The 15229-nt window shown below is 39.1% G+C and overlaps 3 protein-coding genes across 4 annotated transcripts; 2 read left to right on the top strand and 1 right to left on the bottom strand.

The window, feature by feature from the left end:
* Positions 1 to 88: 88 nt before the first annotated feature.
* Positions 89 to 2047, top strand: LOC143447354 (uncharacterized). Its single transcript, XM_076947413.1, has 2 exons — positions 89 to 804; positions 994 to 2047. The coding sequence occupies exons 1-2, from the start codon at positions 711 to 713 to the stop codon at positions 1416 to 1418; spliced, it is 519 nt and encodes a 172-aa protein (XP_076803528.1). The 5' UTR covers positions 89 to 710; the 3' UTR covers positions 1419 to 2047.
* Positions 2048 to 4159: 2112 nt separating this feature from the next.
* LOC143445698 (uncharacterized) lies at positions 4160 to 9938 on the top strand. Of its 2 annotated transcripts, XM_076944978.1 has the most exons (4): positions 4160 to 5141; positions 5252 to 5367; positions 5546 to 5597; positions 5948 to 9938. In XM_076944978.1, the coding sequence occupies exons 2-4, from the start codon at positions 5304 to 5306 to the stop codon at positions 8970 to 8972; spliced, it is 3141 nt and encodes a 1046-aa protein (XP_076801093.1). In that variant the 5' UTR covers positions 4160 to 5141; positions 5252 to 5303; the 3' UTR covers positions 8973 to 9938. The 2 variants fall into 2 exon arrangements, with proteins under 2 accessions (XP_076801093.1, XP_076801092.1); XM_076944977.1 differs by having other exon boundaries at positions 4160 to 5367.
* Positions 9939 to 11744: 1806 nt separating this feature from the next.
* LOC143447042 (toll-like receptor 7) lies at positions 11745 to 13013 on the bottom strand. Its single transcript, XM_076946963.1, has one exon. It carries the CDS (start codon positions 13011 to 13013, stop codon positions 11745 to 11747), a length of 1269 nt encoding a protein of 422 aa, XP_076803078.1.
* Positions 13014 to 15229: the final 2216 nt, after the last annotated feature.

Here is a 15229-nt window from a genome sequence, read left to right as displayed (position 1 = left end):
CAAACCCTAGTTTCATGTCTGACATGAACATGCATTGGCTTTTTAATTTTTTCTCAATGCTTTTGATTTATCATACGATTGCTTGGCAGTTGAAGTTATTTGAAATACAAGTTCAATATCGTGCATGTATGCAATTAATTAATTGAAAGTAGTTATATGTATTACAGCATTATGATCCATATCACCACTAGGCCTACCCACTCACGTTGTCAAGTATTTGGCAAATGAAAAAAGCCAAGATTTGTGTGGCGCCCAACCAACAACGCAGCTACTGAATTGGTCGTTTGTGTCATTTATTGAACGAAGTCACTAGTATTGGCGCATAATTAATAAATCAATGCCTGTTACACAATGAATAAGCAAAATTAGCAATCAAAAGTTGATTTAACGGACTACAACTATCAAACAGCTGTCACGTAACAGCGTCGCAGATGAGAGCAAACAAGACAATCGCCCAAAAAACGGGTAAACATTAACTTCATGTCGCTTTAACTTAGTAAAATTTGTGACATTTCGCTGTAGATAGCGTGTGTTGCAAGTGTTGCAATGTAAATCAGCAGATTGTACTAGAAAGTTAGGCTTCACTTAACTTTCCCTAAGCAGACAGATATGTGCAAGTTTTAAACTGCCAGCACGTCAACATAATAACGAGACGCACTGAAAAAGATTGGTTTAACAAGGGTTTCAGTTTTGTGGCGACCACAATCGTTATGAGCAGTCACGGCAACCAGGGTTCCGCCGGACAGAGTCACAATGTCATAATTTTAGTGAGTGGATCTACCGGTAATAGCAGAGAAACCCGTTGTAAGTTTTAAATCCTACGTGATGCTTCAATGACGTAAAACCAATAGAGCAAATAAATTTCAAGCAATTGCAATTTATTATTGTTAAAATTGGAAAAGTTGTACGGTACTAGCTACGTTGTTGTTTCGCTATAGAGTAACAGTACACATATTGTTTTTAATTTAAATCAAAGTTATAAATCTTATTCAGACGCACTGACAAGAAAGAAAGCCGTCTGTCGTTTCCTCTGTGCTGGTTTATTCATTATTCCGGGCATTTGCTTGCTGACAATCGGTGCAACTCAGTTGGATGAAAACAATATCGATTCTATCACTTTCGTTGTGTTTGGCGCAGCGCTTATCATTGTAGCGTTGATCTCCCTTATTCAATCCTGCATCGAATTTCGCAACCAACATTTAACACAAGATGTCGATAGAGCAACAGTACGACGAACAAGGTCAAATGGAAATTGGAACGGTGACCACCGGTCTAGACAGGTGAACGTCGCTTACATAAACTACCCATTACCTGAGATGGCAGATGGGAGCGCTTTACCCAGTTACGAATCAGTGACAAAGGGAAGTGCTCCACCGTCGTATGAAGAAGCTACTCATGACACTGACGAACCATCGTGATATCTTAAATTTAACGCGTTATATTTCTCACCACAACGCGGACTATAACAATTACAACTAATAGCCATAAACATAAGCTAATAAAATTTATTTTTTGAAAGTTGTAAGATAATTACAAAAGTGTAATGTACTGTATATACCGCTGAAATGACTATACCGTTACAAAAGCTTTTATGTGTATTTTGTTTGATAAACGTCGTATTTATTGTATACGTTTGAGGTTGAAACTGCCTAGAAATTTGCGATACTTTTCATGCAATTGATCAAATTAATGTTGCATTTTTTACAAGAATCATAGAAAAGTGTTTGAAATGTTCAATTCTCGATTTTAACAGTTCTGACACTGTTAACTACTGTTTATTTTAACAGTAAATATTTTTATGATTTTCGATATCGGTTATTTAGCTTGACAAAAACATCGATGAAATTTATTTTAATTTGTGTTTTTAATCAAAAATTAAAAAATATTAACTGGAGGCACATCGGAGCAGACAACTTCAGTATCTCAAAGTGATGTTGCAAACTTTATAAAAAAACTTTATACGAGGAAGGTGTTTGTGAATTTAATCAGGGTTTATATTTTGATAAAAAATAACGCAATTTTATAGCAAGTTTTTTGTTTTATTGTACTACAGACTTTGCGTTTTTCTTCGGTATTGCGTAGAAAAGAAAGTCTGTATGCTGTGTTTATAGCAGCTGTTGAGGTATTACAATACGTAAAATAAACCAAAGTCGATAGTAAAGAATGCATGAGGTTTATATATACAGTAACTGATGTTTAACTAATAACTATTGTAGATGTCTTTTGATAAACGTTCTTTTAACTATACGCAAACTATTATGCTTTGTATTTCAAACTTTCGTTAGAGTAACCACAAAAGCAGTTTTTACTAAGGTTAATTTGAGCGTTTTGAAAAAGCATTTTGCTTCTATTGCAACTACAACAAGCGCGAGGTGTAACATAAAGTAGGCTATTATGGTGTAACCCATACAGCACTAGCAAGCTGAACAATGATGAAAGCTGTTTTAATTTCTCAAAACTTCTGCAGCAAACTGTATTGTTGTTTGAACATTTTATTTTAAATTTTTTAGGAACGGCATTTTTTCCACGCTAACGTTGGCCAAACCTATCTGTAAATTCTATTAAAAATTAAAACTGCAGATTTTATACGCTTACTTGCTATTCCATTAAAAGCTTTAACAAAAATTGAACGTTCACATTTTGTGTTGTAATTTTTATCACTTCCCTTATATACCATGTACAATTCTACATCTTGTTTAGTTTTACATTTCTCACATGATTTTTCGAGCATAAAAAATCGAAACTTTGCCAAACCACAACAATTTTAAATACAGTTTTATCTGCTCATTTTTAGTTATTTGAAGCTGGTGTAAATTTTATGTGAAATTGATATATGTTAATGGCAAAGACGAGGACGAAAAACAGTTAAAAATAAATCTCTCGTCGATCCTTTGCCCGATGACTACCGACCAAAGATAACGTCCAATAAACATTGAAGCAAGCATTGGGATGAAACGATTTCCTGATTACCAGCACCTCATAAGCGTTGCGCATTTTTTAAACGCAAACGTTGACATTGCGTAGAGTCTATAAATTGTTGATATAGTATGTGATAAGAGTTTCCATACGCTGGCCTACTTCAAAATCGTGTTGTCTTTTGTTCAATTTGCCAGCTTCGTCCTACATTGAACCTTGAAACCTTAAGTGTTGCGCAAGTTCAAACAAAGCCATCTTTTAGATAAGGATGGTTAAGTTCTTATAGCAGTGCCTACGTAACTTTAAGTGGTCGGCTATAGACTGAAATCCGACCGTCAAGCCAAGACAGCGATATTTCTAAATCGCCGTAAACCGCAAAGTTCGTATCAGACAAGTGTAAGCTTGACAAAACAGCTTTGAACGTGATCTTGTTAAACAACATAGATATATTTGAAAGATTCATGACGCATGTCTGCTTCGGTTATTTTATGGAAGAGATCAACAACAAGTTTCTTTCCACGATAAATTGACCCAAGACACGAAATAAATGGTAGGCGTAAGGTCAAAATGATTAAAAAGTTATTTAATTGCAATTGACCTTAAGTGATAAGTAATTCCGTTATAACTCCTAATTTTATGAATATCTTTATTCAACTATATATATGCGTGGCGCGTAATACGTTTCAATCATATCAATTGCACCTGCTGCAACAAAAGTAGCTTACTCGCTTTATAAGCCATTTCACAGCCAATACTTTTACTTTATAATAGCCCTTAGTATGCTCCCACAGTTTGATTTAAAACAAATCCAATGATATTTCTCGATTGAGCGTATTTGCTCGAACTTTTCGCGAAGCAATTATCTCACTTGCGTAGCGGTTACAAAAACAATTCTCTCTTAATCATTCTAGCAGTTAAGTGATCGGCCTAATATACTAAGCGTCGTTGTTATGTTCTATATTATCAAAATTTTAACGACCCTGCTTCTTTACCTGTGGTTCACAGGAGCATTTTAAAATTCAGGCAACACTTGATGAAAGCCTATAACAGAAAAAAAATCGCTTTTATCAGAAAAACCGGAATCTTAAGTTGGATTAAATGATGTGTCGTCGCCTAAGAGTTGTTTGTTTTGTGAGCCGCGAAAAAGGTTGAAAACCCCCACTACAGACAATGGCGAGACATAATATGCTCTACAATTCGCTGTCGCGTGCTGCTCAACGTTATTCATATGGCGGGTTGGAGTTGGTACCGTTGTTGTCCATAAACAGGCAGTATACAGTTCATTGCGTTTGATAAAATGTCGATGACGCAACACGAGCAGTTTGACGGTTTTTTGTTTTGCTGTTTGTGTGCTGTAAAGTTTTAAAAGCAGTGTAAACCGTTCATACTTCGACTTTTTTGAAACAGTTGTTTAGTTTAGAGAATAATATTAGCTTCTGTCAGAATTCAACTATACTTTGCACTGAAACGAAATCTTACGGTTAATTGCGTTACGATGTCTGCAAGATGTTTCAGAAGCGTAATTACTATACCAGAAATATATTCTAGATTCGTAAGTAACATCGCCATGTGTATTGCTTGCATTAAGTTGTGCGTTGATATTTCAGATTGGACGCAAACGTAGCGCAGTCAAATAACTTTGCGTGCAATTGTAAAAAAAGTTTGATATTTGCGTCAGCCGTCATTAGAACCTGCGGCGTATCACAGACTGTTTACTCTAAAGCATGTCTGGAGACAGGCTGACAAAGTTTGGGCTCTTAAACGTACTCGAATTAATATCTTTATCAATTAACCTATATGCCATTATTATTCGCGACAGGTGACCAGCAAAAGGGCATTAGCTTTAGATGTAAAAGCTTGGCTTCTATAGTTTTACTATAATGTTAGATACTAGTGTCGTAATTGTTTTCATTTTCCACGTTATTATAATAATTTGAGAGAAAGCCTACCACCAGAAATAGGGTACCCGACCGAGTAGAAACAACTGGTCTAAGCGCGAAACAGTCGTTTTGTCTTACATTATTTCGTGGTCCTACGGGAGTTCAGTAAAGGTTCAAGATTCGCTTGTGACATTCAAAGTTTAACAGGCGCTAATTTATTGGTTGATTGCTTTTTCAGGCGGTTAGACTCCGGGTAATAAAGTTATCGGCCATAACGGCGTGATATAGATCATCCAAGTTCCCAAGCCTCAATCAGCCTTGTGTACTGTACCGGTCAATGACTGGGTAAACATGACGCGCTATTCACGTGTGACCGGTGTTTGTTTAATTTAAGGGTGCGCCAGTTCCAACGGAGTATAGATACTAAACTGCAAACTAACAACCTATTATTATAGGCTGCTTTGCTATTATCACTGAGACCGCATCTAGCTGTACAGAGCTGCAAGGATGAGTTTTCTGTTAGGTTGCTGTGGTGGACGCAAGAAGAAAAAGCGGGGCAAAAAACAGAAAGGTAAGATAACAACATGCAAAATCGCCACCTTTGTTGTTTTGCAAATGGCAGAACTTTTTAAATTTCTATTGCCTAATTCTAATGGATGACTAGATTTTGATGAACGTAGGCCTATAAATGTCAGGTGCAGAGTGCTTTATAGTTGGCACACGTTTTGTTAATTTCCACTCCTTTTTAGATGGTGCTCAAATGCCACTGTATCCCGACAAGGACGAACAAGTTAACATCAGGTTGGGAAATCATATAACCAATGTTACAATTACAAATATCATTCCTAAACGTTTCAGTTTAGTAAAATCGTGTTGAACGCCTCAAGCTATTCTTTGCATGTACGTGTGTCGTGTGTATAGAAACCCGCGTAAAATAATCTTACAACATCAAGTATCGTGGTTATAGCGTTGCGAACGTAACTTTATAATATTGATATTACGAGTATTTCTTTTATATACGGGTGTTGTACAGGACAATACTGAAACAAAAAGGATTATTTTTCACGCAGAATGCGTAGTTTTTCCCTTTAATCCAACATGTGGCACAGGTTAAGCAAGTGACATTTAACTATGTCGTGAATTTATTGCAGGCCTGTCCCAGAGGAGTCTTCGATTGACAAAGAACTTTTGGACGATGATTTAAGTAATGAAAATGTTCCCTTAGTTGAGGAGACCACGAAGTCGAAGACAGCTTTAAGGGATGAAAACTCAGCAGGAGCAATAAACGCCAGTCATCCTTCGTTAAACGGAGTAAACGGAGGAATCATGAATTTGGGTAAAGAGGTTGAGAAAGGATCATCCCGTAGATCGTCGTCAAGCAGCAGCTCGAACAGTGACGACTATGAGAAAAATGACGTGTCCGAGATGGAGAAGGATGTCGGAGATGGACGAAAACAACCTGCACTTGTCGATCGTGCTGATATACCAATTATCGACGAATACGAAGAAGTTAGGTTCACAGAGAGCACTTCGGTTCCCTTAAACGAAGAACAGAGTCAGGCTTTTACTGAAAAAGTAGTTACAGATGTAACAGATGCTAAAGTCGAAGCACAAAATGAAAAGGATGAGACGCAAGAGTCTCCCGTAAGCGACGGTAGTCCAAGCGGAGAACCATCTACCAACGAAAGTAGCCAACCTGATGAAGATCTCAGTCGACCCATTTCTGGTGGACCTTCGCAAGCAAGTGGTGATGTGGAAGAACCACTGGTTACGGTAAACGACGTCAAAAGAGAAGAAAGAGCATTGTCGACTAGCAGTGAAAGCAGCAGTTCTTCTTCCCAAGAATCGAGCGATACGACTAAGTTTGTCGAGACAGTGTCGAGCGTGGATGACAAGATCGTTATCATTGGCAGCGATGAAGGGTATTTGCATATGCAGAGAGAAGACAACCTTGTACTCGAGCAAACTGTTGACGTAAAGACAGAGGAGGCGATCGTCATTGCAACTGAATCTACCAAAGTTACTCTTAAGAAGACAGAATATGCCGCTGCAGCTTCTTCTCAAGAAAAGGTCGTTACAGAAGCGAGTCTTGAGGTTGTTTCTGCTGATTACTCTTCATCATCAGATAGCAGTCGGGAACTGGAGACCAAGAAATCATCCAAAGATGAAGATTTTGGTGATATTAAAGCAGATCCTTCAGGATCTAGTGATAGTTCCTCATCGGAAGAAGAAATTTCAGAAACTCCCGTTATCACAACAAAGCCACCTGAAATATACGAGGAAGAAACTGCAACGTCTACTGATCGTCAATTAGATCGCCCAGTGTCAGATAGCTCCTCAACATCAGACAAAGATAGAGATGGATCCTCAACAGCAGATGCTCTTGCGGCTACCACAAAAGAAGCTAGATCTAAAGATGAAATCCCAGATAACTTAGGTCAGCCAATTCTTGAAGTCAATATAGAGGTACAAAATGAAGTTCACGATGACAAGGATAGCTCCAAGGAAAATATCGAATCATCATCATCTTCATCGTCGTCTTCCGAAAGCGACTCTGATGAAGAAAATGAAGTTTCATCTTCCGACATCCGAAAAGAGGCGGTTTCGGCCGTAGAAATTTCTCTATCTCAGTCCGTTGATGTTGAAAAACCAGAACTTCATGACATTGAGCATCAAACAAACCTGGAGGCTGCGGCAGATAGCGCAACAAGTAACAGCAAACCATTGGGTTCAGATGAAGACGTTAGCCGTATTGAGAAGATGACGACGACCACTTCGGATGAAGATGTAAGCGATGGAAATAAGAATGTGTCCCAGAAGAATTCAACTCCAGTTATACCAGAGCCTGCAGAAGATGTGAAATCTGCTTCTAGCGTTGACAGCAGTTCTGCCGATTCTAACTCGCAAATAGTAACAGAAAGCTTGCATCCTGCTACGACACCAACCTCCGCAAAAGCGAACAACGTGGACGCAAATCAAGAGAAGGAGCCGTCGAGCGGAAGTAGCTCCGATGCCGAAGGGTCAGCAAAGAAAGTGGAATCTGCTTCCAGCGTTGACAGCAGTTTTGCCGATTCTGACTCTGAAACAGTAATGGAAACCATGACTCCTACGGCACCAGCGTCCACAGAAAAGAACACGAAGGATGCAAGTCAAGAAAAGGAGTCGTCAAGCGAAAACAGTTCCGATAGCGAAGAGTCTAGTGCAAGTTCCCGGGAGGAAGACAAACCGGTTCCTGAGACCAAGCAAGATGCCGACCAAGAGCAATCTACATCATCAAGTTCTTCAGAAAATGAGAAGGAGGAAAATAGTGAGGAAAAACCTAGCCAAGTTGAAAAAGGCGAATCGGCACCATCAATCGATACCGTAGAGATCTCAGAAGCTCCAAAGAAAAAACGTGAGGAAATTGTCTTTAAGTCTGGCTGGAGAAAGATGGTAAGACTTTTAGATCTGATACAAGCAAAGCTGGTAAACGAGGGTACCGTTAAAAAGCTGGAAGACGGCTCAGTTAACGAGGAAGAAGTTGCAGACGACCTGAGTCAGTACCTCTGTGGAAAAGAACCTATCGCCGGCATACTTATGATGGAAACTGGGGAGAAAATGTCTCTGAACGACGCTAGCAAGAACCGTACGATTCGGCGAGGGACAGCAGTAAGCTTGCTAGAAGCACAGGCAGCCACCGGTAGCATCATCAACCCTTACAATGGCGCAAAGATGGATGTGGATGAAGCCGTGAAAGAAGACCTTGTTGACCGTTTTGTTTCATCCGCACTGTCTAGAGCGGAAAAGGCGGTTTCGGGATACACATCGCGACTTTCTGACAAGCCTCTGTCTTTGTTCGAAGCAATGAAGCGTAATCTGATAGTGCAAAGTCACGGAATTCGTCTCCTAGAAGCTCAGATCGCCACAGGAGGCATCATTGATCCTCTAGCTAATCACCGGGTCCCCGTAGACGTCGCGTTCGAGCGCGGTTTATTCGATGAACGCCTGAACAAGATCTTAGAAGACTCGTCGGATGATACAAAGGGATTTTTTGATCCAAATACCAACGAGAATCTGACTTACCTGCGGCTAATGGAGCGTTGTATCGTGGATAAGGAGACGTCCTTGCTGCTTTTACCAATTTACAAAAAGCGGCAGAAAAAGGATTATTGGAAAAGCCATGTAACGTTGCCGTAAAAGACGTGCGTGTACCGGCAAACAGTGAGTTACTTAGTGCATTTTCAAAAAGTCTCTGTAAACACAGCTTAATTATTGACTAGTGGATGGTTTGTTTGACAAACATGATTCTCGAACAAACGGTTTTAACTGCCCATTTTCAAAAGCGAAGAGAATATATGATGACGTTTTGTCAATACTGAACTGTATGTTTAAATTGAACATGCTTCACAAACGACCATATGCTGCCTTCGAAGTTTCACCATACGCCACTGTCACATTTTCCACGAATAATGTATTACTTACGAAACAATGAGCATGGGCGAAATCAAAAGGCAGGCCTTCGGAAACTATACTTCTACATACTAATCCTGTGTTATCCATTACCTAAAATTGATATATGGAATTATTATAAGTAAGCTTGTTTGCGTAAAGATAAAAAAGCCTCTAGACACCATAACCCGCCGTTAGAGGTTGACGCTGAATATTGGTGGCTATGCTACTGCATGTTCTCCCGACCCTGCAGAAGAACACATTTTAGTCAACGTTGAATATAATGTTGTTTTTGTTCAGCTTTTTGGCCTGCGGTTTGTCATGCGGCTTGTCTATAGTCTTGGTTGAGTAATATACAAGCCATGTGTTTATGCTTTGTCTAATAATGATTTTGTTGTTATTATTTGTTGTTATATTAATTAATTGATAAAACATTTGAGCAAACTTTTATGAAAGCAATTGTAACGTAACAAGTGACCGGTTAATGCTCATTTATCGCATCAATGCTTGACCATTACGCTTGCAAACTTTTTTTTCTGTATTCGCGATTCGTGCAAGTGATTGAATTTCTTTTTTACTTCGCGATCATTTCTTTGCTCGCTTAACCATGAAATATTTTGTAACATTTTAATCGAAGATTAATGTTTAAGATTTATCGATTATATCGTCGTATTAAGCATTTTAATTAAAGTAATAAACAATGTCAGAGCTGCGCTTCTGGACGGTGTGTTAAGCTCCTGGCGATATATACAAACGCCATTCGATGTCGGCTCAAGCGAGCATAAGGCCGTATAAGATGTGGTAACATCGTTTAACTTATATATATATATTACTGTCTACAACACACAAAATATTTGTACAGTTGAAATGAGACAAAAATAGGCTTTCAAAAGAAATAGTGTATGATGTATACATCATTGCACAATATTGTAATATACATTACAGCTCTGACCGGGTATAGGCTTACTTATCCTGCGCTGGTTGCGGGTACCCATATCCACGGGGCAGTTGTGGGTAGTGGGTACTGGGTACCCGCAAGAGCTTTGCTGTGATCATGGGGGTGGTTGCGGTATGGTTTTTAAGAATGCGGGTGCCCACATTGTAATCATTACGGGTTTTATCCATCTAGTGCAGTGGTTCCCAAACTTTTTCAGCTTGTGGCACACTAGAAAAATTAGAAAACGCTCGCGGCACACTTACAAGAGAAGAAATGTTGCTTTAAAAAATTACCCTACTCTATCGACAATGCTATAATTGGTTTCATCGTCACATGTGCTTATTTCTCAGCTATTGAAGCAGCTAGAAAGCTTTTAAGTCGCATATGCTTGTCTGCTTGCCTTATTTTAAATATTTATACAGTTCTTTTCCAAAATTCCAAACAGATTCGCGGCACACCTGAGAATCTGTGGCGGCACACTAGTGTGCCGCGGCACACAGTTTGGGAATCACTGATCTAGTGATTGAATTTACTTTTGTTAAACACAATTATATCAGTTCCTTTTGTTTACATCACAATAAACATTGTGTCAAACATTGTTTCCCTCATTTTGTTATTACGTCAAACCATCCAATCACAGTAGGAAGGTAATTGTTTATGAGATAGTTTCAAGCTGATTTTATCAGATTAACGATCCTGACTCGCAAAAGAACATGGCATCAAGGTGACAGGCAATTGTTGCTTTATCACAAAGCAAATCAAAAAAGAGGTCCAGTGATCTATATAGAATTATAGATTATAGACCAATGACAGACCTGTTGATTTATCTGTTACTAAACAAGGCCAAAAACTTAAGACAAAATATCCAGATCGTCAATCGCCAACCAACGCTTAATGTCTCTCGGCTCCATTTTTACGATTTTAATTAATTTTACTCCCGTCTTATTGTCGAGCTCTGTCCTGCATAAGCAATAAACAATCGTCTAAAATCCACCGTCTAAGGTTAGTTGGAAAGAGCAAGCTGCCTTGAACCGTCGTTAAATTTGGTAAAAAATAGCACGTAATGTTTTATGTGTTATGGCTACCAGTGCTGTAAGTGAACGAAAACCTCCAGCTTAGCAGGCCATTTTGTCAACATAAGACGCTTTGCTTAAGGGAAACAGCATAAATAATATTGTATTTGTACACGGTTGTTTAAAAACATACTGTAGTAAATTTAATTAATAAACAACAGGAGTACATAAACTAGATAAGTACAAACAAATCATTTACAAAAATCGGCAGCCGCAAATGACCTGTAGGGATGGTGCAGGCGCGGGCACGGGCAAAGAAATAAAGAATTACAGGTCTACGCAATTTAACCAGCGTGGGTGCGATCTTTGCGGGTGCGGGCAGAAAAACTTCGCCCACACAGGGCTCTAGTGTACATCACGTTAATTCACTAAAGACATGATTAATGTTATGATAATGAGCATTGATAGGGTTTGCTGCAATAATGAAAACTAATGTTTTCGCAGGTCTATTTTCCCTACATATTTCCAATCGATCTAAATATAATGCACCTGTAAGTTAAACAAAATGTGTCAAATAGTTAGAGCCAGACGCATCCCGTCCCAAAACATCGGCCATGTATCTTCATCCTCTGGAACTTGCGACAAACTCCAATCGTGGTCATGCAGTCGCCTTCGTATCATGTCACCAACCAGGACATCACGCTCGAAAGTTATAAGGACGGCTTTGTCGCGTCCTTTGCTGTACTTCAGGTATTCTAAGACCGACAACACGTAACGTCCGACGTTTGATTTGCAGTAGTCGCCGGTAAGGATAGCAATTGTTTTTCGGTTGGACTGAATTTGCATTAAAAGCTGATTGACACGAAGACTGCCACATTGGTCGTCTCGGCCATTAACGGTCATCTTAAAAAACGGTGGACAGTTCGTTAGATTTGGAATCATGTGTTGGTCTACCCAATCTCCTACTTTCCTATTTTCCTTGTCATAAACCACACAGGCGTGGAAGGCAAAACTATCGTCGTCGTCGTCGTTGTCGTCGTCGTCATAACTTTTTTCAGAAAACATGATTGCTTTCGTGGCGTAACTGGCTAACCACAGTTTCCAACGCTTGCTTGTGAAGACTAGTCCCGCTACAATAAAGGCGATGATAAAAGACGAAAAACTGACGCAAATATTAAAATAAAAGTCGCTTTGGCAGGTGATGTTGGCAGAATAACTGAGTAGTGACTGATCAGCAAATAAACCTGAAGAAAAGCACTTCACGCAGCCACCATAATTGCTGTCGATTAACGGTGTACATTTAGGAAGGATCCCTACACGTTGTACGATTGTATAGGGCGCTTTCGTAAGCCATTTACCAAAAATTGTGGTCAGTTCGCAACTGCATGAGATCGAGTTCAACCTGATATCAAGAAATTCGATGTGCTCCAAAAAATTCATAGGAAATATGTCGCTAGTTATCTGAGATATGTAGTTGTTTCTCAAAAAGAGAGTTCTGAGATTGCTGGCGTTTGCCGCGAAAAAATCTCGGCAAATGTAACTGATCTCGTTGTTCGAAAGGTCGAGATAGGTCAGGCGTGGCACTGAGTCGAACATACGGCGGTCCAGCTGACTTATTTTGTTCGAATATATGGACAGGGCAAGCAAATCGCGCATTACCCACAGGGTTTCCATGGGCAACTCTGGCAACTTATTTTCGCTCAGGTCAATGCTGGTTACTTGCGAATTTCTTAGTAAAATCCTTGGGTTTGAGATTCCGCATTTTCGCAAGGAAATCTTCCGAGCGGCAGGAAAAATCCGGAAAATTTTTGTGAGCAGTAATTCGTCTTCAAACGACATGATATTGTCCGAAAAATCAACATCATAAATTTCGGCTGCGGTCAACTTTGCGCTCAAAACAAGAATAGAAAACAGGGAAGTTCCGCTGCCTCGGTATTCAAGCTTCAAAGGATGCTGAAATTGTGAGAGAAATAGTAACGACTTGCTTACAATTTTAGGGCTGTTTAGCTTCAACGTTTGCAGATGTTAAAGTGGCAAAAGCGTTTGGGTGAATGTTTTTTATTGGGTTTGAACGCAAATCCAAGTAACAAAGATTCTTGACACTCAGCAAGTCGTCCTTAGCGACACGTTCAATTGAATTAAACGACATGTCGAGAAGACAAACGACATGTCGCCCTGTTTAGATACGTTTTTATTTTTAGTATGTAATTTGACGAAAAGTCAAGAACTGAACCAAGGTCACATTCTTGATGATCCAAGTTTTTCCACGTGTTTGTTTGTTTGTTTATTGGCTTCAACCCTGTTTGACGTGATCTGCGCCAAATGGTCATCGAGGTGTGCACTCTTATCAAAAAATTTCTCTAATTCCTTTTCAAAGTTTCCGCCAAAATTTCCATTACTATCATCTGCTTTGGAATTGTCATCGGTATTTTTCATTCCTATACTGTTGTACGACAAAAAAATTACTGAGCCAAGACTAGTTAAATAGTTGAAAGCATTCGCGTCAAAAAGTTTTATTCTGCAATGTGACAGCTCAATTCTAGAAAGATGAGGCAAACCTTCTAATGCTGATAGGCTCAGAGCACCAACTGCGTGAAAGTTTAAATGGGTTTGGTAGGATGGAAAAGCCTGAAAATGGTGCGAAGCACCGAACGACAGCACCGACAAGTTTTTCATTTTAGAGTAAACACTGCTCAAATGCAAAGTGTGGTTGGTTCGGGCTTCATCAGACCGGACAGGGCCTTGAAATAGACAAAACTTATTGAAACCGAAATTTAATTCTATCAAATGTTCCAACGGCAAAAAGAAAGGGTCTTCTACAAACTTCCACAGGCAATTTCCAGTTAGATCCAAATGCGTTAACTTTTTGTTGTACGAGAAAAACCCTTCCGGTATGAAAGCAATTCTGCTAAAAGCCATGTACAATCTTTCCAATTCTTTCAAAGGTTTTAAAGCAAACTTGTTAAGGTGGATAGGCTGCTGTAGGAACGTTAACCTTGACAATCCCAGCTGACGTAGATTAGAAGAGTTCACAAAGTCGTCTTCAAGCAAGGCGTCAACGTAATTAAAGCTCATGTTGAAATACAATAGAGTGCTTCTCAAAATATCTCTGGGTATTTTACGAAAATAGTTCTGCGATAAGTCCAATCCAATGAGATTGTTTTGAGCGTGAAAACATTTGGCAGCTATGGAAGTAAAGATTTGAAAAATAGGCGGATTTCCCAAGCAAAGGTTTTTCATGAAAACGAAGGAAAGATTTTTCAGCGAAACAAAATCAGTTTCATTGAACCTTTCGATTCCTGAGAATGACAAGTACAAGACGTTAAGAGAAGGCGGCAGCCTAAAAGGAAATATTTCTAAGACATTTCCTCTTAGGTCGAGATACTTTAAATTAATTAAAGCTCTAAACGCGTCCCTTTCAATTACTACTATCGAGTTACAGTATGGAAGTCCGAGTCGAATAACTCTTAGGCAGTTTGCTCCCAGCAATAGAACTTCCAACTTTTCATAGCCTGTCAAATCCTGCTTTCTGTAGTGATGAATGAAATTACCCGTCAGATCTAAAATCTGTACGTCTTTAGATACAGACAAAGGAAATTTAGTGACTCCTCTAAAGTCACATCTAATGACGTTTAAGCCGGCTTCTGTCCATTTTGGATAGTCCATTAGTGACAGGAAAACCTCGAAGCCATACCAGTTATGGCAAATTTGGCGTAACGTTACGTTGTGAGTCAGAGGATCACAAGGATCGTTTGAAGTAATAAGTTCTACAGAAGAAATTTGCAGAAAGCCAACTATGATCTTCAAGGTAAAAATATAACTTCTCATTGTTTACAAACAGAGACAGCTTAGACTTCAAAAAAAAATTAGACGTTCAACTGTAAAAGTTACAAATACAAACATATGGCAGCAATTGATTATTCGTTAACAATCTAATTTATCCATAACATCTCCAAAACTTAGTTGAACACAGTGTCTCTTTACGCTTGGTCTTATCCTGTGACACTCGTCTAAAGTATACACCGCTGTCCTGTATAAAACCTAAGTTTCCTATG

The sequence above is a fragment of the Clavelina lepadiformis genome, chromosome 2 (assembly GCF_947623445.1).
Source record: "Clavelina lepadiformis chromosome 2, kaClaLepa1.1, whole genome shotgun sequence".
NCBI lineage: Eukaryota > Metazoa > Chordata > Ascidiacea > Aplousobranchia > Clavelinidae > Clavelina > Clavelina lepadiformis.
The sequence above is the reverse complement of the archived record's forward strand: the minus strand, read 5'-3'. Positions and strand labels throughout refer to the sequence as shown.